A 26,548-nucleotide genomic window follows, 5' to 3' on the forward strand; every position below is an offset into this window, starting at 1 on the left:
TGATTCTTCCTGCACTTACAGGATGAGTATGCCACAAAAGTGAGTGGTATGATCTCTACATGTTTAGTTCCTCATCCTGGAAAAAAAAAATTCTGGACTCATTCTAGTAGGACATTCATAGATACGGAATTTCTTACTCATGAAGTGTAAATGGTCACCATAAATGTCACTACTACCACCTAACACAGCTATAGATTATGTGATAATAAGAACTGCTTTGGGAATATATAGCTTTCTTCATTCTAAATTGATACCCTTTTCCCGTAGCTCCCTTGCCCCTTTCCAGTCTACACATTTTAAACCATCCAGTAATTTTCTTTTGTAGTACAGTGTGGTATTAGATCAGTCAGCTGCTCACCCATCATACTGACAGAGTGTTTTGTATCAACATGGTTACAGACCGTGTCGCAATTTTGCCATGTAAGACGCCACAAGGTTCGTCTGGTTTGATACCACAACTAGGTCCAGTCCTCAACTAGTGTCGTGGCACTAGCTCTCAAACAGCTAAACCCATGGATTTTACTATTCTCTTCTATGGGAGGTATTAACCCTGCCATCCTCACTGGCTTACCAACCACTAATAATTGGGAGAGTGAATTCAGGGAAAGGTGAGGAGAGACCTGCAGATACTCCTAGGGGAGCTAAGCTCCATTGGAAAGATCGAAAGAAGGCTTTCATTGTTCAAGTCTGAGACAGAGCTGGCACCATCTTTTGGAGAGAGATTTTAGAACTCTTTTTGATTTTTATGTAACGAAGACATTGCGCTCTTATATCCCCCCTACACTGCCGTTCTGCTGCCAGCAGAAGGTTTTTAAATAACCCTGTAAGTCAGATGGCCTGGGTTCACTTCCAGATTCTATCACTTAGCTGCTGTGGAAGTAACCAAGTTGCTTCACCTCTTTGGAGTTTTAGCTTCCTTAACTATAAAATGTACTAATAATAGACTTCCCACAGAGAGTCCTTGGAAAGAATAAATGCCATTAAATATTAGTACTGAACGCAGTGCCAGATGCAATTATAAGTATTGGCCAAAAATCAGTTCTATTTGAGATACGCACTTGGTCCTATGGATGGATGAACTGGTTTTCAGACATTGACCTGATGTCTTGTTATTGCCACCAGGAATCTGTTGTTTTGTTAAAGAAACAAACATATTTTCTGACATTATATTGATGCTTAAAATGGATTTGGCTTGAGTGTTCCATTTATACTAGAGGATGGGTGGTAAAAAAATTTAGCACACAAACTAATAGTGGGGAGTATCTTGTTCTTGTGATTGGTCTATCACTGAGACTCGATAGGACTGTGGAGTTGTCACCCAACACCCCTGTTTTTCAGCTTTTTCCATTACAACTCAGTAGTAGTCCTAACCTACCTGCACCTTGCAGGCTGTCTATGCATCAAACAGGATTATAGAAATGGAAAATGTCCATGAGCTGTAAGGGAAGACATTTCTCTTACATGCCAAGGATGCTTTAAATATACAGCTTCATTTTAAAAATCAACTTACAAATGTGAAAAGATGATAGCTCAAGAAAGGATTCCTGGCGATTGTGAAATAATGTTAAATTATGGAAAAGGAAAAAGTTTTTTTTTCTTACTTTCAGAGATATCCTAGGGAAAATGGGAGTGAATTTCCTCCCTTGGTGGCCCCTTGATAATTTGTGCGTGTTGCTCCCTTTTCACTTATTATTATTATCAGCTTTTTAAAAACAGAGACTCTATCTCATTTTTGTGTTCTTGACATTTTTATGTCTTTGACAAATATCACAATGCCTGACACATACCGATGCTCAATAAATGCCTGTTGAAGAAATACATTGAAAATGTATACTATTCCTTGGTAGTCTGCTTCATTATTTAACAGGTTTTGCCTGCTCCTTTCCAATTGGCCTAGCTCCTCAAAGATTGTCCAAGTCTTTATCTTAAATTGAAATGGAAAACCACTCCTTATCATTTTCTGAATACTGAGTCTTTATAGACCTAAAAGTACTATATTCTTGTAAGTAAAATTCAACTTTGAAATAGCCATGCACATGAACCCTCCCACCACCTCCCCGCCCCACGTACACCTTGTCCCTCATTTATGTTTTATTTTCCTCCATGGCATTTATCTATTTATCTTTTAATAAAATATTATGTAATGCTATGTGTGCTATATTGATTACAGTCTTTCTTCCCAGACTAGACTATAGGCTCCCTGAGGGCAGGAATTTGGTCCATTTTAATCACTGATAGAGCCCCAGCCCTTAGAAGAGTAGAATCTGAATAAATATGTGTTGGGTGATTGGATGAACCTCATTAAAGCAATAAAACTCTACTTACTCATAACTGTTGCTCATAGAGCTATTGCTAATAGAGAATGAAGATAAGTGAAATGATTGACCAACATAGTAAACTTGTGTTTCCATTATTTTCTCTTAATTCCTATAACAGGAAGAAACTTAATTCTCAAAAAATCTGTGGCTTTAAATGAAACGTAAATAAATGTCTGAATTCAAATTAAAAAAAAAAAAATCCCCGCAACAACAGAAGAAGGAGCTAAATTCTGAATTTCTCATGGTTAATTGTACTCAAATACCGCTTTAATTTTGCTGTGGATAAATTCTTGCTCTTGTGCAGAATGAATTGTGAGGAGATCACCACGCAGCCAGCCACAGACAAACTCAAAGGAGGGCCATTCTGCAGCATAGGTATGAAAAAGATACTCCGCATCCTGATAAAAGAGCCAGGGTGCATCTGAAAAACAACAAAACCAAAAAAACAAAAGCCAATGCAAATGATGCAAAATCCATTGATATAATGCATTGATATAAAAATAGGCTATGCTATGACTGATCCCTAAATTTGTAATTTGGTCACTTAGCATTAAAAAAAAGTGTGTGTGTGTGTGTGTGTGTGTGTGTGTGTGTGATATACATAAATAAGTATATTTACACACATTTTACTAAGCATATAATTTGCTTATTTTCTTGTTTTTTCTCATCTAAGGATCTTCATTTGTATTGCAAGATCTGGGATAAAAGCATATTTTAAAATCACGTGTCACAAAAACAGTGTTAAGCTATAATATGAATCTTTCATCATTTAATGACTTTTATTAATTTGACCATTAATTAATTTGAACAAATCGCAGGAGTGTAATTATACAGTAATGGTATATAACGGCATATAGTTAGAAATTCAAGAATTGCCAGGATAGTTCTTACCGTACTGATACCAGGGTGGAATCTTGGGTCTCACGTCTGCAAAGTGAAAGCAAACCACCTTGAGTGACCTTTCTTCACAAGGATGCCATCTCTGAATTACTTCAGCTCTAAACATGGTATTTTGTACTTTGCTTTTAAAGAGACCATTTCCATGTATTTTGTGCTGTTTGAAATATGGTTAGTTCTCATATTTGAAGAGGAGGCTCACGAGAGGCCTCTGGTTAAAGAAGAAAGGATGCGAACACTTGTCAAGGGCCTACTGTGTGTCACACACGGTGTTAGGTGCTTTCACTTACTCATTTGACAAGTAATTTTGTTTGCTTGTAATGTCACAGTGACATTTCTCCCAGGTTGTACTTGAAAAATACCATATTCCACAATGTAGTTGGTTATCCTCATTTCCTAGTTATTAAATTAGCATACTGCTCTCGTGTTACTTTTCTCATTCCCCTATAAGACATTCTTTGCTAAAATAGTACAATTTGGTTTGTCATGATGGCTGTTGGTACTGTAGTCCGGGATGTTTAAATCTTAGATTTCTGTAACTCTTCACTTGGAAAAGTGCTGCAGATTATTAGAAAGCAAAATATAGTGAAGATCTTAATATTTTTACCTCTTGGAATTTTGCATATCCATTCACGTTTGGAACTGCAGTGCAAGGGCAGCAATGTTTTATTTGCCTTATAAATAGCACAATTTCTTGCATCTTCTCCAAAATAAGTATTGTCTAAAAATGAAGAGACAACCTGCAGCAGATGAAGTTCGTTATTTCTTAACGATGATCCCCCACAAAAAGTTTCAAAAGATCAGAAGAGACATCTCTGTTAATAAATCACCACAGACTTCTGGAGGAAGCTTAAGAAATGTCTGGATAAGATTGCAGTTAAAGATTGGTTCACATTTGTGAAGAACAAACTAACCAAACTAGCATTTTTCCTTAAAGATGCTTTTTTTCTTAAAAAGAGGCAAGCAATTCCTTTCTCCAGAAGGAACAAATCAGACCCAAGCTTCTGAACTTTCACTGTTGTCTCACTGGCCACAACAGGCTAGCCCTGGTACCCCAGAGCCCTGGGTAAACTTCTGGAAGGCTCTCATCTGTCAGATTTTGGTCTCATCTGTGATGTAGATTTCTTTCACATATACACTAAGCTTTTAGTCTTTAATCACTAAATTCTAAATTATCGCTAGCTTTAATTGGGAAACTATCCAACACTGCCATGTTTGGTCATGTAAGAGGGATGTAAAATAAAAACTTGAGGAGCGCCTGGGTGGCTCAGTGGGTTGAGCTGCTGCCTTGGGCTCGGGTCATGATCTCGGGGTCCTGGGATGGAGTCCCGCATCGGGCTCTCTGCTCAGCAGGGAGCCTGCTTCCCTCTCTCTCTCTCTGCCTGCCTCTCTATCTGCTTGTGATCTCTCTCTGTCAAATAAATAAATAAAATCTTAAAAAAAAAATTTGATCTTCTCAATGACTTAACGGCTACCTGACAGAAGAGTGGATGGACCACAGGTAAAACCGGAGCAAAACTTTGGAAAAAAGAGGATATTTGAAACATTTATACTCCTCCTCAAACACGTACACAACTGTACAACAACTCCTCTAACTTAAAAATATGTAAGTTCAGATTCAGACAATAGTGGGAGTTTGAAGATTTGTTTTGTCCTGTAGGGAGTGGTAGTGAGCAACTCCATGCACTGCTTCATGGCTTTATCTCTGAACCAAACTTTATTCTGAACCAAACTGTCTATTCCTCTCAATCACTAATAAGATGGTTTTACTAAAACAAAAGGAAGCATTCTCAACCTCTACATAAAATCACATTGACATTAACCACCCAACTGTGCCATGTGGTGACTGCCATTTATGCCGCAGGTGGGCCTTGCTAAGTTCCTTTTGCTCTCTGGGCCTCAGTTTCTTTGATAGCATAATAGATGGAGGGGGTGGGTGATCTCTAAGGTTTCTTCTTACTCTCGGGTCCTGATACCCTTCTCAGAGAATCAGTGGTGGAACAGAGGTGGAAATGTTTATATATAAATATATATATATATAAAGTGTATATGTGTGTATATATATTTAAGTGTATATATATTTATGTATATATATATAAATACAGTGTATATATGTGTGTGTTATATGTTTAACTAGCATATCCTCGTTATGTTTGTTTTCCACAGATCCTTTCTTTGCCGTAAATTTTCTCTAGTGTGGCTAGAGACCATTTTTCACTATTGATCTTTACTATTACTAAGTTTGGCTGCTGGTATTTCCCAACTAGGAGATATAACATCATGGCTTTGGAGGCCTAGGTCTCCTATGCATAATTTTAGGCAAACTCTTTAAGCATTCTAATAACCACTGCACAGAATCATTAAAAGGGTGAAATGAGATCATGCAGCAGTGCGTTCAACCCTTGTCTGCAATAAAATTTGGGCTCACTGCCATCTCTTGTTGGCCTCCTAGTTCACAGGTGTAACGGAATATGTTGATTTTGCATGTGTCCTCAGATAGATCTCATTTTAGTCTGGGATATGGCTTCATTTTTCCCCTATTGTCTTGAGGAAAAAGGAGAATTCCTCATTGCACATGAAAAAAAAAATGTCATAGTGACTTCCATCTTTCCTTCACAGAGGTTTTTACAAGTATGAGGCTGAAAGAAAAGCAAGTTTTTTCCCCCCCAACTGAATAACTTGCTCTGGTTGAGAAGGAGATGGTATTTCTAAGGCTGGCGTTTCTGTCCTTTTAGAGATAAACCAAAATGGTTCTTTTCATTGTGATCTGGACAAGGGTCCCACATTCCTATAATTAGGTGCTAAGCTAGAGAGAGAAGGTGGAGTAAAGAAAGCCCAGTATTATTTTAAACAATAGTTGTTTTTTTCTCAAGACTTTTCACATGGGAGATAGTTTGGGGGGGTTTTGGAGATTTTGATTCCTTTCCAGGATGAGATTCTACAGCTGGCCTCAGAACTACGTGGTTAGTGAATGTTTCTTAGGACTTTGCAGAAATAACTCCTTTGGTACCAAGATCTGGTACAGTTTTTGATCTGGGTCTGAGTCACAGGAAATAGAATCATTACTTCCAGTTCTCTTGGCTGGTTGACCAAGGTGTTCCAGGGCCCCCTGTTTTGAATTCACTTCCTTGTCTTCAGTTTGGAAAAACTTACAGGAGTCCCATCAGCCCACTCCCATGAGCCAGCATTCAGTGGGTTTCTTTTATTAAATCCAATCCAGAACTGCCTTTCTTCTGTCCTGTGAAGAGAAAACAAAACAAAACAAAACAAAACAAAACAAAACAAAACAAAAACCTTGGCTCTTCCTACTAAATTCACAATATAATATAATAGGCTCAAGAAATATTTTAAAGTATTTATGTGCACAGGAAACAGCTGATACTCCTGGCAGGATTGATCAGTCAGCAAACATTTACTGAGCATTTCCTATATGCAAAACCTGAGCTATGGGATGAATGTAGAGAAGATTAACCTGGCTTCCTATTTCTCTTGGCTTGTATGGTGTGCTCACTGGCAACATACAGTTGGGGGAAAATTAACCTATATTGAGAACACTGCTTTCTCGTGTTCATTAGGAATGGCAACACATTTTAAGCAGGATAAGAACACATGAAAGCAAGTTGGTAAGAAATTTTGGATCGTCTTTTTCCCTAGAGGACTTTTTACTACTTTGCTATGTGTATTTACCACTTTCCTATGCTTTGATTTGTTGCTTTTTTGTCAAATGTTCATGTATTCTTTGGACGTTAATTACCACCACCCCCTTTAATAAAAGGTACACAGCAGATTTTGGGTTTTGTTTTTTCAGATCCCAGCATAAATAATTTCGTAGCAAATCAGTCTGAGGCACAGTAGATTAACTTCAGTAGTCACCACTGGGTTAGACTTGGCGAGAATCCCCACAGAGAACCATCTTTCCTCCAATTAGGCAGAGGACAAATACATCAAACTACAAAGTACTCAATAAATCAACCAATAAAGTCTAATTGTACAATGAACCATCTCGCTAAGATAATTTTCTGAGAATAATTTGGAGAATTAAAGATTTAAAAGATTCGGAAGTCATGACAGATGCTTTATTTTCGTTAGTGCAATGAAGCAAGCCTATTCTGAAGCATCCTCTTCTCAGATATGTGAGCTATTGTGCCTGAACAATACAAATGAAAGGAAAATGTGACTTAGAAATCCATGAGATTAAAAAAAAAAAAAAAAAAAAAAAGAAATCCGTGAGATCATTGGGGCCCGGATGGTGACTACCATGATTCCAATTTACAGTTTGCAAGGTTGTGGAGGGAAGAGTGCTGCCTTAAGTTTAAGCCAGGTATCTTAACATCCATGACCTAGGCTGGGAATTCATATCACTCTCCTGCCTTGAGAACTTTTCATTTCTTTCCTTACTGAATTCAGAGTTCTACATTTTTCCTGAAATGTATTGGCTTCTAAATGGTATTAATTTTCTCTTCATCAATTTCCTGTAATTGTATAATTTTTAATAATATGATAAATAATAAAATAGAAATTTAAAAGCAGTGCCATAAGAAGCAGTATGCATGCTACTATGAGAACTGGTTTATTTGCTATAGTCAAGCATGAGATTTTGTTAAATTTCTGGCAGTCTGGATGCAAAATAATACAGCTTTTCTGATTAAGTGATAAGATTAATAATTTGATACATGCTTGGCATTAAATTCCACAAGAAATTTCAAGTGTGAGAACTTACATAAATAGAAATGACAGAATGATATTTGATTTTACAGCAAATTTGGGAGAAGCCTGCGTGTGGTTATTTCATATAGCAAACCTCACTATACTCAAGTGTGAAAGGATGTTTTGCAAGGGGCTAAGGTCATGGAGCACAGTTACAACTTAGGATGATGGAGACTATCCCATATCCCGTAAATCTGTGGCCCCACACCAGACTTCCAGTCCAATAATCAGGAAGCTTCTTGAACTTCTCTTCAGTTTCAGAGAATCTGACTCAGCAGCCCTGGTGTGAGACCAGAGTGCTCTGTGTCAAAAGGTCCCAAGTGAGTGTGAGTATCAGCAGATTTGGGAAATATGGTTTAGGTCAGCATTTCCCACAGAAACTAGAAGTTCCATGGGATGTTGATAAGTGTTCTCAAAAAAAGAGGCTTGTGGTCAAAGAAAATGCTTCCTTCTAGAAGCTTTTATAATGCTAAAGCATATGGCAAATATCCAGGTTTGTGCCTTTTTTGTAAACATATTTGACCCTTTCCCCCCAACAGTACTCTATAAGACTCACATTGGGAGATGTTGTCAAAGTCTCCTACTGTTAAGGTCATTACTTGGGAGAGTAGAGATGAATAATTTGATAGATATTGCTTATTAATCTTCTTTTGGAGTGTCCTAAAGGAAACTTAAGGGGAAGGCCAGGATTTTCCTCAAAAAATAGTTTGGGATTTTCTCTGTAATTCAGGCAAGTGTTTCATTGAGACTCCAGATTTCCAGAGCTTGGAGCATAGTACCTGGTGTTACATTTATTTTTATTAAATAAATGTATGGACCCATGGAGCCATACTACCTTGGGGCAGGAATTTTGTCTGTCTTGTCTATTGCGTTCTCTAGCCAGCTCTGCATATAAAAGTATCCCTCCCATGGAAGATAGTCCAAAAATGTATGCTAACTGACAAGAACATTTGAGAAAGAAGCAAATGGATGAGAAGATTCACTAAAAGAGAACATAATGGCTGTCTTCAAATATTCAAAAATACAGTCCACTTGATCTGTATTGCTCTGGCTACTACAAAGTTGATCTTTGAACCCAGCCTCCAAAAATGGAATGGGTTTTCTCCCAAATAAGGAGCACTCTGAAAAGAATTATGCAGATAGTAGGTGACCATAAGGAATATAGTGGAAGGAATTTTTTGCACTGGGTGAAAGGTAGCACAAGCCTTTTACGTTTCTTCAAATTTAAATTAAATTGATTTTCTAACTCCATGTAATTCAAGATTCTGAAACTCACAAGATCAGTACTAACAAGTGAATGCCTGTTTCCTCAAATGTAAAATTAGGACCTGGATTGAATTTTTTTTTTTCAATCAGTGGGACTTTTTTTCCCCCCCAAACAAATCTTACATGGACTACTATTTTATACAAAATAAGCAGAAGTGGAGCTGGTGATCAGTGATGGAATTAGGGCCTCTGCCCACTTGGTCCCCTCCTGGTCTTGGGGTTCCAGGACTCTCAGGATCCTCAGACAACACTTTGAAAATCATGGGGTTAGATAATTTGAGTTTGGCAGAAAAGCTCTAAAATTCTGATTTGAGGCACATAGTAAAGATTTCAAATATCAAAACGATTGCCACTTCGTTCTGTTTTATGGAATGAGAACTTGGTGCAATATAAATAGAAGACCATATGTATATATTTTTCTTTCACAACTAATGGCTAGTTGGTTTTAGGCTTAAAACAAATACTTGAGATTTTAAACAAATATTTGGGATACTCATCCCTAATAAGTCATTATTGGGAAATAGAAAATTTGATTGCATTTTTCAAAATTAACAAGTATTTACCTATTAAATTTTGAATGTAAAAGCTCATTCACAAAATTCTCTTCCTCAATATGGGCAAAGCTTGCAAGGTGAGCTCCAAATTCTTCACAAAATGCTTCTGCTTCTCTCCATGTTCTTTTCATCAGGACTTTTTCACTATGAAATACCTGGTTTAGTAGGAGAAAAAAAAAGTTGACACTATCATGGATAAGGTGAGGCTGTTTAATTCTGGACAAGAAAATAACAGCATTGTAATTGTCATTATTCTATATTAAAAGCTTGACCCAGTAGGGAGAAATAACATTTATTGAACTAGAATGTGTCTATGCATCGCAAAACTATCTCATTTTATTCTCACAACAAATTCATGAGGAGGATATAATGAGCGCAAGTTTATAAATAAGCTCCTTGAGGACTCTTTTTTTTCCTCTAAATTTCCTGTAACTGGCGTAAATAAATGTTTGTTAAGCGATGAGGTCAGGCTATGAGAGGTTACAAATTTCTAGTCACACAGCTACAAATAAGCAGAACTCGGATCAGATCTGGTGTTCCTTGCTTCAAGGGCCCATGAATTTCTATCTCACCAGATTGCCTTCTGACAAATCAGAATTGGTGGAAAGATCATGAATCTGGTTGACCCACAGTTGGGGATGAGAAATGAGACCTGGGACCTAGTGCAGGTATATTACTAAGGTCTTTGGGTCTTTGCTGTGCCTAAATTCTCTGCTGTTTCTCAGTGTCTTCACAGTAGCTGGAAGACATCTGTCAAATGAACAGTCTACTTCTGACTTTATATAGGATCAAGGGTGATGGTCCAAACACACACAACTCCAGATCCGAGGCCTCTGTGCCCTCCTCGTTTTTAACAGCCTGACATTATGCCAGAGTCTCTGATGCCAGGCAGGCACCCTGCGGCCAGGCTTCACCAGACTCTGATTTGCTGCGACCAGAATGAATAGCTTTCCCAGTCCTGCGGGCCACAGCACAGCCTTTCCATCTTTTAAATTATATGTCAAAATTTACCTCTTCTGGGAACCCTTTCTTGAATCACTTAAAATTCTTCAATCCCACCACCATGCCTATCAAACATGCCATATATTTGTTGACATGTCAGGGTCATATATAGTAGGAAAAACACTGGAATGCGGGTCCCAAGACCAGGGATTTATTCTAACTCTGTCAATAAATAATTGTGATCTTGGGCAAAGCACTTCATCTTGCTGCCTCAGTTTGTTAATTTCTAAGGTTTAACTTACTGCTTTGTGAGATCACTTTTACCTGATGAATTTATTGTAGGATTGTACATGTGTACATGAAATTGAATGCATTCACAGATGTTTCATGAGAAGAAGATTGTAAGTACTGATTTATATCTAGGATTTAAAACTGATATGCAAAAAGATACTTCTTCACACATTTTTTCACATGTATATAAATACACACACATGTATATCAACTGTATGTTTTAATTTGTTTGATTCTCAGGTGTCTGGCAAGCTGCAAAAGCTATTTTTAGCAGCAGAATGGTACTATTCCATAACAAAGACTATTCATTTTCTTACAAACTATGGAATTGTACCATTTCAATACCCAATGAACATCTGCCTTGTTCATTTGGTACTATGCAGTAAGAACAATATTGACTGGGGCCTTGACATTAGTCTTCAAGAAGAGACCCTCAGTATCTCCAGGGATACGTCAGTCTTTTGAATTAAAATTATTTTGGAATATAACGGAAAAGACAGAGATAGTCAACATATATTAAGTAGCTGCTCTGTGCCAGGCATTGTTCTGGAGTAAGGGAATTTGGGATACATGGACCAAACTGAAATAATGTTCATCCCATTGAGAATGCCTATGTACCCTTGGCATCACCTTGAAGCAGCTGGCCAAGCCAGGCTCTGATTCCCAGTCCAAGTAGCAGGGGTGAAATGGCCATCTTTCTTCCTGCTCCGTTTTCTCCTGTTTTCCCACTGGCTGCTTACACAGGGACATTGCTTTAAAGTATCTACAGTCCTTCACTTCCCAGCGGCCAGGTGGACTCTTTCCTCGCATGACAACACAGCCACCACTGTAGCCTAAAAGCAGAAAACAACACTTTTAAATACCAGAATGACTAGAACAATTTGTTCTTAGAAGATGGGTCTCTAGAGTGTTGCGCAATTGATATCTCATAATGAAGCACCCACATAAGAACAAGAAAAATGAAAAAGAAAGCTTTCTTAACAGGACTGTCTCATTTCTTTTCTTTTCATCTTTGGAGAAAGAATAGAAGATGGATAAGTGAGGGAAGAGAGCCTGTGGAGACTGGACTTTAGACATTTGGAGCTCAGATAGTAAATCATAGGAAACTAGCCACTGTTCAACCTGGGACTAAAAAATCCCCAATACTTAATCAAATCCCCATTATTTCAATCAAATGCTAACATTCCTCTACTTTCAATTATTGAGCTTTTTTTTTTTCTAACTGTGCAGAGAAAAATTCAGCCTACCATTTACTGAACACTTACTCTGTATACTGTGCTTTGAAACCCCATTGTGAAAAATCAACAATGAAAAATGCATAGTGCTTATCCTCTGAGAAACAGATTTGACAGGGAAGATACATAAATGATGGATTCAAGGCAGATTGCAAGGTACAAAACAGAAAGCCAAACTATAAACCATGGGAGAGTGGAGAGAACGAGATAAATTCTATAGGGGTGAAACTCTAGAATAAAGGCCGACATTAAGGAAAAGGGAAAGACCATCTAGTTCTGAAAGAAGCTCTATTCTTTTGTGTATGTTTGAACATACTGGAAAATGAACCATATTTTTCCATAGAAACAATTTCTATGTTAAGACGCTCATTTGTCATCAAATCTGTATAACTCACAGGACAGCGAAAAAATATACCTCAAACTTCAGTGAATGGTAGAAAGCAATCCCATTCCAAAAACAGAATACAAATTGAGTAAGAATGAACCTTTTTTCTTAAAGCCAAAGTGACCATTCATTTATCTAAATAAAATTAAACAACAACAAAATTGAGCCTCTATATCTACATATCAGGCTAGTCTGTATATTAGCTGCTAGAGATAGAAGGACAAAACAAAATAAAACAAACAAAACTCAACTCTTATTTTAGCACAGAGGAGGCACAGACACAAACATTTAGTTGCATTGAACATAATGTGTGATGTACCATACTAAAGGAGAGTTCAGATTTCTGTTGGAGATTCTAGAAGGGGTGATGGAGACTACCTCAGGATATCAGTAAATGGTTTGCAGGAAGTGACATTTGAACTGAATTTTGAAGGATGAAAAAGAGAAAAGAATAGTCAAGGGGTTCTGTTAAAAAAAAAACAATTACAGATGGAACATCTGAAGACTGATGACTTGGGGTCTCAAGGCACTTAAAAATATAGTCACTTGGTACTAAATATTTGTCTTGCTTAATTTCCTTCACAAGGAATGGCTTCAATTTTTTTTTTTTTTTCAATACAGAGCAACTGGCTTTATCCTTGTCAGCAATGGGTGGTTATTTTATGTTCACAGAAAGACCAAAGAGAGGGGGAGTAAGAAGAAAGAAGACAGAGGAAGACATACAAAGAGCCTCTCTTAAAGGGATGGAAAATTTTGTGCAAAAAGAGAAAGAATAAGGGTGCTAAAGAACCAGGGTTTGTGTCTTCAACAATCCTGAGTTCACATCCCATGTTAGACACCATGCATCACAGCCATCAGCAAGAAGGTCACAGTCCTGTGTGGGTGTCCATGCTGATGTGTCAAAGAGACCCACAAAGGTGAAAGTGATCAGTAGTAAACAAGAAAACATGATTAGTATACTTGTATAGAAGAGAAGGAAGTCGAGAGAGAGAGTTGGTCCATACAAAGGCCATCAGTCCGCTCCATTGGCCAGAACAGCTAGTTAGTGTTAAAGCTGAATGAATGATTGGGGGCCATGCAAAGGGGAAAGCTTATAATGTGTAAGTGCAACCTGCCAGGAATGGAGATTTGCAATCCTGTTCAATGTATTTTTGTGTATGTGCTGCTGAAGTGAGCACTTGTTCAATGTAATTTTGGAATGCAGCTCACCATCTAGCTGGTCATGAACAATAGAGGAGATGCCGCATACTCTGTGTGATGAGGTTCTAATGAAGTCGAACTGTGAAAATCCACATGGAAGCCCCAAATGTAATATGCTAATGAGATTGTTTCAGTTGAAGGAGCAGGGTAAATACGTACTCCCTCTCAATGCCTCCATCCTTCCTTCCCCAGCAACTTTTGACTTGGAGTCTGAAGTCTGGAGTTCTAGTCTCAGTACAAATACTTAGTAACTCAAAACTCAAGTTAATTAATCACAAAAACCCTTATCTGAAACGTGGGGATAATAATTCCTTTTCTTCTCTCTGGTTTTTGTGAAGATCAAGTAGGATAATGTATTTAAAAGCACCCTGAAAGATAGGAAGGGCTAAAAACCATCCCTAAGACGTTGCTTCTATTCTTATTTTGACTTTTCATTACAAAACCTGGGTTTTGTGGCAGGAGTTCTGCCTGCATGTTCAAAGAATTTTTAAAAAGTTCAAATCAGCAAGTTTAAAATGTAATATACTTTTTTTTGTTGGTCTTGCATTTTGTTTTTACTTTTTCACATCAGACAATGATTAAATAGCTCTGGTTTTAGATACTATAGATACTCAACTCATCTTCATTAGTGGAGAAGGAGATGTTTGTGAACTGCTATGAAGATGAAAAGTGCTGTAGGAGTGTTATTGGTATTCTAAAGTGGTTAACTTAATGGAACATTTGACCCAAATTTTAGAGGCTCAGCCCCAAAGAAGCAGTAAAGTGGTGTAATAAAGGGAGACTGGGCTAAGGGAGATATAAACCGAATTTATAATCCTATATTGTGGGTATGCTTGCAAAAGCCAAACAATACAGGTAGGGTGTAGGAAAGAGTGGAGGGTGTTTTTCTTCCTGAGAAATTGTTCTCAAATTCAATAATTCATTTCCCATTGGAGAAGAAAAAACTATCATCTTATTCCTTGGTGGTGAATCTCACATTTAAAACTGATTCTCCTTAACCTGCCTTACCCTCCCTCTGTCCCCCTTCAGTCTCTCCATCAAACGTGAATGGGATAACTTTAGGTCGATTAAGACATTCCAATTCACTATTCTAGTCCTTTCCATTTGGAAAATCTATCTAACCATATAAATTGAACTGAGCTGGGAAAGCCTCCATCCTTCACCTCTCTGGTCAAATACCTGAAAGTAGACAAATGAAATCTATTTGTGGCCTCAGGGTAGGAGGGAACTGTAGCTGGGCCTTCAGAGCCTCTGGACAATTATTTTACTTGATTCTGTCTAGTTATTTTCCCATCCTGCAATAACCCTTTCACATCCTTACTTCTTTTTTTTTTTTTATATTTTTTATTTTATTTATTTGTCAGAGAGAAGGAGAGAGAGAGAGAGCACACAGGCAGGCAGAGAGGCAGAGAGAGAAGCAGGCTCCCTGCCGAGCAAGGAGGTCATGCGGGACTCGATCCCAGGACCCTGGGATCATGACCCGAGCTGAAGGCAGCGGCTTAACCCACTGAGCCACCCAGGCGTCCCCACATCCTTACTTCTTAAGCTTGTGCCTTACCCACCTTCCTTCTCTGCCCTTTTTTCCTTCTTCATGCAGAAAAGTGATGCTATGAGGGTAGATTCCATGGAATGGTATATATTGATATATACTGTTTATGCATTTTATATGGTCTTTCTTTATTCAGCTTCAAAAACTCTGAGATGGGTATTAGTATCTACAGTTTGCTAATGCAGAAATTGAGGCACAGATATTTAGTAACTTGTCTAAGGCCACATGGGGAGGGTTTGATGCAGAATTTGAAACAGATTTAACTGAATCTACCATGAGACAATGTCAAGGTACACAATAGACATGCATACAATGAATAGTTGTTGAATTATTGAATCTTCCCCTCAAATTATGTTCCTTCTTTTTCATGGAGCTCCCTCTCATTCCCCTGGTCACATTTCTTTTCTGTGTGTGCCCACAGCATTTTCTTAAAGATCTATGATCCCATTTTTACCTTTTCTGACGTTATTTACATTATAAAAAGATACGGAAATCTCCAAAGAGTGCCCAGAAAGAATAAGTTTGTTCCCATTCACATGGTGGTTCATTTCAGAACTCTGCAAAGCCTTAAACCGGACCCGTCTATCTATCTGATGGCTGGAGAGGCTTCTCCTTGCTATGTGGAGTCACTTTCAAGAAAAACAGATTTGATTTGCTCTCCCAGGATCCCAGTTTCCCTGTCAATGGCAGAAGATTTCTATTGACTTGGGACGATTGCGGTAGATGCTCTAGAATTACCCCATATGAGTGAAAAACACCTTTTCTGCAGTAGCATCTAGATCTAGAAACAAAACTTTGGTCACAAAGCCTGAGTAATAGATAGATGCAAAATAGTGATCTCAGAGTGTTTCCCCTTCTTTGTACAGACAACTATGCAACTGTAATATAATTTGGAAAAGATTTTTGAATGTCTTAACAAGAATGGACATACTTTTTTTCCCCTCTCACTCTACAGCTTCCATTTATATTGAATCTTTAAGTACAAACTACATCTCAGTTTCTAATGCATTCGTATCCCTAAATAAGAAAGGCCCCATTTCCCCCCTTTAATTAGTGCTGCTAGTTAGTATAGATAAAAACTGGTTTTCCTGTTTTACCTGAAGAGTTACTTCTTTTAAAATACCAAGTGCCATAGTCTCTTTGCTATTACTGTTTTAGTAAAATAGCAGGAAACTATGTCTTCATAAAAATATCCCAGACATGAAGCTATGAAGAACCCTCTAATGAATCAATGAATCTAGGCACTGATCATTAGTGGCTGCTAACATTGCAAAAAGTGAGAAAAGTGAACATTATGTGCCTTCAGAGAGAAGACACAACTACTTATGAAATGGTTTTCTTGAAAGAAAAGAAAATCTGAATTATATAATGCCTCTGATTCTAACTTTTTAAAAATAAAAGTGTCAATTTTATGGAAAGTGAAGAAGATACATACATACAGGGATTAAATAAAAAACAACATACAGGGATTAAATAAAAAAGTCCAGACTGTAGGGAACTACAGGACAAATAACCCATTTGCACAACGAATAAAGTTTTTAAAAAATGGCAAGGGATAAGGAAGAACAACATACAGGGATTAAATAAAAAAGTCCAGACTGTAGGGAACTACAGGACAAATAACCCATTTGCACAACGAATAAAGTTTTTAAAAAATGGCAAGGGATAAGGAAGAAAGAAACATTGAGATTAAAATAGACTTTAAGAGATCTATCAACCAATTGCAATGTATAAATCTTTTTAGGATCCTGACTCAAACAAACTGTAAAGTCCATTTACAGTTTATATTTATGAATATTTATGACTAATTTAGAAATTTCAGCATTAACTAAAGATTTATGTTATGAAGGTATAGTTAATTACTTTTTTTTACCTTTTTTAAAAAAAAATTTTTTTTCTTTTCAGCGTAACAGTATTCATTGTTTTTGCACCACACCCAGTGCTCCATGCAATACGTGCCCTCCCAATACCCACCACCTGGTTCCCCCAACCTCCCACTCCCTGCCCCTTCAAAATAGTTAATTACTTTTAGTTGTGATAATTGTCTTATATTCATGTTTTTAAAAAGAAATCTTTATCTTTTAGGGATAATATTGAAATATTTGTGGATGAAACAATATGATGTCTAGGTTTTGCTGTGACAAAATATGGGAAGTGGGTGAGGGTATAGAAGAAACAAGATAGACCATGAGTTCATAACGGATGACATGGTGATGGGTATATGGTGGGTCATTACACTATTTGGGGAACGTAATACAAAGTCAAAAAAAGTGGCAGAACTGCAATTCCAAAATAGATGGAATATTCTGATGATATGACATAAGGACAGAGTCTTGACTAAGTTTATAAAAAACAGCAGGCTTCCTGTTCAGTGGTCAATTTATATAGTCAGTTTGGGCTGGATTAGGATTCTGACATGGGGACCAAGTTAATGGATACTTTCATGACAGGCAGGGGAAAAATGTGATTTAGGATGGTGTTTCTGCAAACTGCAATTTAAAAGAAAAAAGAAAACACAGAGGCTTTTATATTGCTATTTTCTTCAAAAAAAGATTTACATTTTCATCTTATTCAGCGACAATTTACTCAATGTCAGTCAGCATGAGCAGCCAAACTGAGCATCATGATATTATTTTTGCTTCAGGGAGAACAGGAAAAGAGTAGTGCCACTCAAATAAATTATGGCAGAAACTTATGAATGACAAGGAGCTCTGCTTCAGTTCCAGATTTTAGACATCCAAATATGCCCCAAGGAAGGTAACTTTAAAAACCAAGATTTTGTCTACTCAAAATGTATTAATTTATTTTGACAGGTGTAGACATTACTAACAAAATTCCAAAGTATATTAGAAATGAAACCTGAGCTTTTTTTTTTTTTCCAGTAATAGCGTGACATGGAACTTTACTAGTCTCCGCATTTTAATAATATTCATAGATTTGTAGAATTTGAGAAGGTTGTTTACTGACTGAATTATGTTTCTTATTTAGAGCCATGCAAAGCCACCAGTTTCTATACACATTTCCTAAACCAATGCTTATATGCAAAAAAATGTATTTTGTCTTAACTTCATCTTATAGGCATCTTTAAAAAGTATGGTTTTTGAAAAAATAATACACAATATATTTTAGAGCATTTCAGATTCATAGCAAAATTGAGTGGAAAGTACAGACTTCCCTTATACCTCCTGTCCCAAATACATAAAACCTCCCTTACTATTGACATCCCATACCAAAATGGTACATTTGTTAAAACTTACAGTGACACATCATTACCACCCAAAATCCATGATTTATATTAAATTTCATTCCTGGTGTTGTACATTCTGTGGTTTGGACAAATGTATAATCATATATATCCACCATTGTAGTACCATAAGGAATAGTTTCATTGCCTCCCAAATCCTCTGTGCTTCACCTATTTATCTCTACTCCCCCTAACCCCTGAAAACCACTTTTTACTAGCAATGTTTTTACTGTCCCATAATTTTGCCTTTTCCAGAATGTCATATGGTTGGAATCATGTAGTATGCAGACTTTTCAATTGGTCCTTTTCCCTTAGTAATGTGCATTTAAGTTTCATTAAATGTCTTTTAGTGGTTTGATATCTCATTTCTTCTTCTTTTTTTTTTTAAGTATTTATTTATTTATTTCAGAGAGAGAGAGAGAGAGAGTAAACATGAAAAACAGAAAAGCAGACTTGCTGCTAAACAGAGAGCCTGATGCTGGGCTCCATCCAGGGACATCAGTGATCATGACCTGAGCAGAAGGCAGACATTTAACCGACTGAACCACCCAGCCTCCCCAGGCCTTTTGTCCATTTTTAAATCTTGTCTTTCATTTTCTTATTGTTGAGTTTTAAGAATTCTTTGTACATTTTGGATAACAGTCCTTTATGAGTGTGGTTTTTCCAAATATTTTCTCTTAGTCTGTGTCTTATTTTCTCATTCTCTTGGCATTGTCATTCTCATAGCAGAAGTTTTTAGTTTTAGTGAAAATTGTTTCTTTCATGGATTGTGCCTTTGGTATCTAAAAAGTCATTGCCTTACTCAAGGTCATCTAGGTTTTCTATTATTTTTTCCACTAGGAGTGTTATATCTTTGTGATTTACATTTAGGTGTATGGTTCCTATCAGTCAGTTTCTGGGCTCTCTGTTCTGTTCTATTGATTTGTCTTTTTTATTTTTATTTTTTTTTTCCAATACCGTCCTGCCTTGATTACTCTAGCTTTATAGTAAGTCTTGAAGTCAGGTAGTGTCAGTTTTCTGACTTTGTTCTTCTACATCAATAAGGAGTTTGCTATTCTGGGTCTTTTGCCTTTACATATAAACTTTAGAATCAGTTCGTTGATATCCACAAAATAACTTGTTGGGATTTTTATTGGGATAGTACTGAACCTATAGGTCAGTTTGTGAAAAACTGACGTCTTGACAATATTGAGTTTTTCTATCCATGAACATTGAATATCTCTCCTTTTATTTAGTTCTTCTTTAACTTATTTCATTAAATTTATAGTTGTCCTCATATAGATTTTGTACATATTCTGTTAGATTTTATGTATAAATATTTCAATTTGGGGTGATGCTAATGTAAATGATACTGTTTTTAATGTTAAACTCCACTTGTTCATTGCTGTTATATAAGAAAGTAATTGACTTCTATTTATTAATCTTTTCTATTGCAATCTTGCTATAATCACTTATTAGTTCGAGGGACCTTTTATTGATTCATTCTGATTTTTTAAAAAGATTTTATTTATTTATTTGACAGAAAGAGATCACAAGTAGGCAGAGAGGCAGGCAGTGGGGCGGGGGGTGGGGAATGCAGGGTCCCCACTGAGCAGAGAGCCCGATGCGGAGCTTGATCCCAGGACCTTTGGATCATGACCTGAGCTGAAGGCAGAGGCCTTAACCCCCAGAGCCACCCAGGTGCCCCTCATCCTGACTTTTTATGTAGGCAATCTTGTCCTCCGTGAATGAAGTTTTATTTCTTTCTAATCTGTATGCCTTTTACTTGCTTTTTTGGGTCATATTGCATTAGCTAGGACAGCTACTACAGTGTTTAAAAGAACTGCTGGGGGTGCCTGGGTGGCTCAGTTGGTTAAGGGATTGCTTTCGGTTCAGGTCATGATCCTGGGGTCCCAGGATCAAGTTCTGCATTGGGCTCCCTGGTTAGCAGGTAGTCTGCTTCTCTCTCTGACCCTCCCCACTCTTGTGTTCCCTCTCTCTCTCTCTCCCTCTCAAATAAATAAATAAAAATCTTTTTAAAAAATAAAAGAAGTATTGACAAGGAGCATTCTTACCTTGTTCCTGATGTTAGTGGGAAAGCTTTTATATTTCACCATTAAGTATGGTATCTGTGGGTTTTGTAGATGTTCTTTATAAAGTTGAATAAGTTCCCCTTTATTCCTAGTTTGCTAACAGTTACTAAAACAAACAGACATTGGATTTTGTCATATGTTTTTCTGCATCTATTGATATGATCATGTAACTTTTTAAAAATAGCCTGTTGATGTGATGGATTATACTAATTGATTTTTGGAAGTTATATCATCCTTGTAAGCTGGTATAAATCCCATTTGGTTATGATGTCTAATTCTTTTTTACATTGTTGGATTCAATTCATTAACATTTCATTGAAGATTTTTGCTACTCTGTTCATGAGAGACATCAGTCTGTAGTTTTCTTTTCTTGCAATGTCTTTGTCTGATTTTGGTATTAGGGTAATGCTGGCCTCAGAAAGAGTAAGTATTCCCTCTGCTCTGTCTTCTGTAAAAGATTGTAGAGAACTGGCATAATTTCTTCCTTAAATGTTTAGTAGAACTCACCAGTGGACTCACATGGACTTGGTGTTTTCTGTTTTGGAAGATTATGAATTTTTGTTTCAATTTCTTTATTAGCTATGGCCTACTCCAATAGTTTACTTCTTCTTGTGGACTTTTGGCTGATTGTTTCTTTAAAGGAATTGGTCATTTTCATCTAGGTTATCAAATTTGTGGATATAGAGTTGTTCATAATATTCCTTTATTACACTTTTAATATCTCTGGGATCTGTAGTACTGCTCCCTCTTTTATTTGTGATATTAGTAATTGTGTCTGTTCTCTTTTCTTAGTCTGATTACAGAGCTATCAATTTCATCGATCTTTTCAAAGAACCAACTTTTTAAAAATTGATTTTCTTTATTTAGTGTCTGTTTTCAATTTTACTGAATTCCTGCTCTAATTTTTATTATTTATTTTCTTTGACTTACTGTGGATTTAATTTTCTCTTCTTTTTCTAGTTTGCTAAGGTAGAAGCTTAGATTATTGATTTTAGATATTTTTTCCTAATATATGTGTTCAGTGCTTTAAATTTCCCCTTAAACATTGCTTTCTCTGCATCTTACAAATTTTGATAAGTTGTATTTTTGTTTAGTTTAAAATGTTTTAAAATTCCTCTTGAGATTTCTTCTTTGACCCATGTGTTATTTAAAAATGTATTATTTAATCTCTAAGTATTTTGGAATTTTCCAGCTACCTTTCTGATATTGGTTTCTAGTTTAATTTCACTGTGGCCTGAGAGAGGACATTGTATAATTTCCACTCTTAAATTTGTTAAGGTATGCTTTATGACCAGAATGTGGTCTATCTTAGTGAACATTTCATGCGATCTTGAGAAGAATGTATAATTTGCTGTTGATGGATTAAGTAGTCTATAGATATCTGATAGAGAGGTATTAAAATTTCTGACTATAATAGGAGATTTATCTCTTAGTTGATAGTAACTTCATCTATTTTTTCCTTGCAGTTCTATCAATTTTTTTTTCTCATGTATTTTGACACTCTGCTGTTAAGTATATACACAGAAAGGACTGTTATGTCTTTTTAGAGTAGTGACTCCTTTACCATTACATAATATCCCTTTGTTTAATCCCTGAAAACTTTCCTTATTCTGCAGTCTGCTCTGTGAAATTAATGTAGGTATTCATGCTTTCTTTTGATTAGCATTTGCAAAGTATATCTTTGTCCATCCTTTTATCTTTTAATCCACATGTATCTTTAAATGTAAAGTTGGTTTCTTGTAGTCAACATACAGTTGTGTCTTGTGTTTTGATCTGCTCTGACAATCTCTGTCTTTTAATTGGTATATTTTGTCCTTCAGCAAATTACAATTACATATTTGATATATGAAAACTATTTTGATAGTATTGTAACATCCATCTTTCCTCAGGGAAGAGCCTGATGCTCCCTGACTTTTCCTCCAGAAACAAATTTAGAGGTAACTTATTGTCTATCATTTCTTGGGGTAGCCCTGATTGAGACCCACAAGAAAAAGGGAGCAAGGTATCCAAATCAGAACTCATGCTGAGGTAAAGGGGTGTCAAGTCTAGGTTGGTGATCTAAAGACCTAAAGCTGGTTTCACAGGGGCTAGATCTAGTGTACTCGTGGCTGAAGACATTAGTTTCTCTGTAACTAACTAAACTGGCAAGGTTTCATGTTTTGGGATCTAGAGCTGAGCTTTGAGAGTGAACTAATAGAGGTCTAACTCTGAAATCCTGGCTAAGTTATCACCAAAGTCCATGGAGGAGATGGATTAATAAGAATGTTACCTAATGGGTCAGAATTCTACAGCAAAGTGGCAGTGACTGAACTGATAGAGTTGCCTATATGTGCCCATTCACTGTGCTTTGAAGTATAACAGAATATTCTGGACTGAGTAAGCCCCTGAGATCCTTCAACAATGAGGGGGCGGGAATGGGGAAAAGACTTTAAGAGGAAGCATCTGGACTTCCTGCTAATAAAGGCATACGTGGTATTGAGCAATAAATTTATACCTTGAGGGTGCCGGGGTGGCTCAGTTGGTTAAACAACTGCCTTTGGCTCAGGTCATGATCCCAGAGTCCCAGGATCGAGTCCCACATTGGGCTCCCAGCTCCATGGGGAGTCTGTTTTCCCTCTGACCTCCCCTCTCATGTGCGTGCTCTCTCTCTCTCTCAAATAAATAAATAAATAAATAAAAATCTTAAAAAAAATTATACCTTGAACGTGTCAAATGTCGCACGCATTATACTTTTAAAAATGACCAGCTACATGTCACCTCCTGGGAACCTGTGGTAATTGTTTTAGTTGATTTAGGCATAAAGAAAACATCAAGAAAGCACCAAAGGAGGTGGACCATCGATGGAAGGAATTTTAGTCAAAGAAAACAGGAGAGAGGAGTTGTATTACAATCCCTTCTACTCACGAGGCTGATATACATTCCAGTGTGTGTACTGCACGGGCTCAGACTTCTGTCCTGCTGCTGTCCTCCAAGTGTATTCTCCTGTATCATTTTGATCTTGAAGAGCGATCCAAAAATAACTCTCCTTTGTTTTTACCACACTACTGATCAAACTGGTAATAAAAGCCTGTTCAAACCTTAAAAATGGAAAAAGGAAATGGTTATAGTAAGTTTCTGGGCAATAAAAAAATGTCATTAAAGCATAATGAGGTACATAGAATGGCACCAGAGTAATTCTTTCTGATGAATTCTTCAGAACATGGAGCAGAAAAACACTCAAAGACCCCAGACATTACTAATACATGCCAAATGTCTGTGCAATTCCCAGAAATAGATGAGTGAGGAGAATTTGAGTCTCGAAGACAAGGCTTAATTCTTCAAGGAATAGAGTCCAGCTCCACTTTCAGAGTATAGGTGGTAAAGTCCATCAAGCTAGCAATACATTTCTTGGCACAGCAAGTGCTCTATTTTGTAATTAGGTCACATATCACATACCTTGCCATAATGTGTGTGCAATGGGGGAACTGGCAGTGGGGAGGAGGAATGATCATTGCCAACATGGAGTTCACATGCACCCACTCACCACACTTGCCTGGTGAGAATGGAACAGAGATGGGAGTAGCTATTTTATGTCTCCCAAATCGGTTTATTCACAAGCACATAGAGTCCTTGGCTTATTCAAATGTGTTCAGATATACACATTCACTGAAGATAAATTTAAAACCCTAGGAACTAATCCAAGGATGTGCACCCACTAATATTTTCCCCACATAACTGAATGAATTAGTATTCATTGATTGGTGGCAGTCCTCCTTTCCCAACATAAATGCATCAAAAGTAGAATCTGGAAAATTTGTATATATGCTTCCACATGAATATCTAATAGAAAAATATGAGTACTAAAATTTAAGTAGCATTGAAATTTTAAGCTAAGTTGTAAACTATTTTGAAAAAGTTTTTCCAATGCATCTGAGGTTTTGAAGAAACACATTTCAAACAGTGGTGACTTTTGGCCAGAAGTGCTGAGTCAATGAGAAAGGGTAGGCCTGATGAAATTACCCAGGAAACTTAAGAAAGCAAATTAGACTTTTTCATCCAATTCTGGAATTGTTTCGTTACCATGCATCCTTATGTTGATAAGGGAAATGAAATCAATGGGGTCATTTAAGAATAGAAGAGCTTCAAAGGAAATGTGGGGGAGGGGAGAAAAGAGCACAGAAAAAGTAAAAATTTAAACCATTATGAACATCACTATCAACATTTAGTGATCTTAGGCATCTATGACACTCATCTTTGCAGAACATATGGATTTTTATTATGGTCTAGTAAATATTTTCCGTACTCTATTAATAATCCAAATAGCATGCATTTGAAATTAGAAAAGTTCTTTTTTAACTAGATTGCAGTGGCAGAGTTTTATGTAAATGTGTTTCAAAGGAAAGTACATAAAACTAAACATTGTCTAGATGCTATCGCAATTTTCCTTATGCTTCCAGTGGTTCACGCTCTCACAATTTAGGATCTGCTTTGCCTTTTCTCTGAGACAGAGTAACATTTTTATCGTGCCCAGCCAATGCTTTAACTGCTGTCTTAGGAGGCCAGTGAGGCACTACATCATGGAGGCTACGGCCAGACCACCATTACTGTGCTGGTTTTAAACCCAGGGGACAATGCTGGTTCTTCCATTACCTTGTACTACAGCATTTATTGGATAATAGAGAGGAAACATTGTCTGTGAACATGGCCACTGATATCATTATTCATGGCAACATTTTGCTTTTGTTCCCTGTTGATTTTTTTTAGTCCACTCTGATTTGCTATTTTATCACAAATAATGATTGCTTAAAACAATAGACACCTTGTGCTTCTTAAATTGGCAAGTATCTTTTAAGTAGTTGCTTATAATACTCATACAGTATATCCTAAAACCTTAAAATCAGGACCCTAGTTTTATTGGTCTGGTTTAGAAGATATCATTGTTAATAAAGAAATTCAGCAAATATGTCTTCCTTTTAAATCATATATTCTAAGAACTTAACTCTAGATCACAGCATGCAGCCTTTTGAGTGTCTATTTCTAACAGATAAAGAAACAAGAGGACATTCTATATTCGTTACCACTCACTATTTCATTCCAAACACTTAAAAGGGTTGTGAAAACTCTGGCTTACAGTAATAGAACAGATGATCTTTTAAAGTCTTTTTTGGCCTTGTGTTTAGAATTCTTCATTTGAGAAAATTCCAGAATTTTTTTTTATATTTGGTCTTTTTGTCTGGTTTCACTGGATTATATAATTCAAACGTTATTGTGACTTAAGGAACAAAAAGTAACCATAAGTACATATTTTTATATTTATATCTGAACCAGAATAACATATCTAAGGAATTCAATAAAGTAAAAATTGTTATTTTTTAAAAAAACAAATGATAAAATACTTTTCATATGTGTAACTACTTATAACATCAAATATTTAGGGAAATAATTCTTAAACTTAAAAAAATTTTTTTCCCAATCAACTCCTTAAAGAAGTTAAGAAATCAAATGTGCATTTTCAATGTAAATAACAAAAGTATATCTTGAATTTCCACCAGTTTGATGATAAATTGTTACTCGTGGTGCTAAACATTACATTTTAAATTTATTTATTTATTTATTTTTAAAGAACTTATTTATTTATTTAACACACAGAGAGAGAGAGAGAGAGTGAGAGAGGGAACACAAGCAAGGAGAGTGGGAGAGGGAGAAGCAGGCTTCTGGCTTAGCAGGGAGCCCGATGTGGGACCCGATCCCAGGACCCCAGGATCATGACCCGAGCCGAAGGCAGACGCTCAACGACTGAGCCACCCAAATTTAAAAGTGCAATTCGAAGGCAGCAATACTTATTTTTGGGATACACCGAAAAATTTTTTTCATTTCAAAATAAAATTTGCATTTCAAAAAATGCACAC

At 36.7% G+C, this 26,548-nt stretch overlaps 1 protein-coding gene across 4 annotated transcripts in view; it reads right to left on the bottom strand.

Moving 5' to 3' along the window:
- PLA2R1 (phospholipase A2 receptor 1) overlaps window positions 1-26,548 on the bottom strand; it is a 127,004-nt gene that overhangs the window by 28,631 nt on the left and 71,825 nt on the right. For all 4 annotated transcript variants that reach the window (XM_046019572.1, XM_046019571.1, XM_046019573.1 and 1 more), the window contains 7 exons: window positions 23,565-23,737; window positions 11,606-11,808; window positions 9,752-9,897; window positions 6,369-6,453; window positions 3,823-3,955; window positions 3,210-3,245; window positions 2,582-2,739 (listed from right to left, as the gene is read on the bottom strand). In XM_046019572.1, the coding sequence (XP_045875528.1) occupies window positions 2,582-2,739; window positions 3,210-3,245; window positions 3,823-3,955; window positions 6,369-6,453; window positions 9,752-9,897; window positions 11,606-11,808; window positions 23,565-23,737 (934 nt within the window). The remainder of the gene's footprint in view (window positions 1-2,581; window positions 2,740-3,209; window positions 3,246-3,822; window positions 3,956-6,368; window positions 6,454-9,751; window positions 9,898-11,605; window positions 11,809-23,564; window positions 23,738-26,548) is intronic.

The sequence above is a fragment of the Meles meles genome, chromosome 9, assembly GCF_922984935.1.
Source record: "Meles meles chromosome 9, mMelMel3.1 paternal haplotype, whole genome shotgun sequence".
NCBI lineage: Eukaryota > Metazoa > Chordata > Mammalia > Carnivora > Mustelidae > Meles > Meles meles.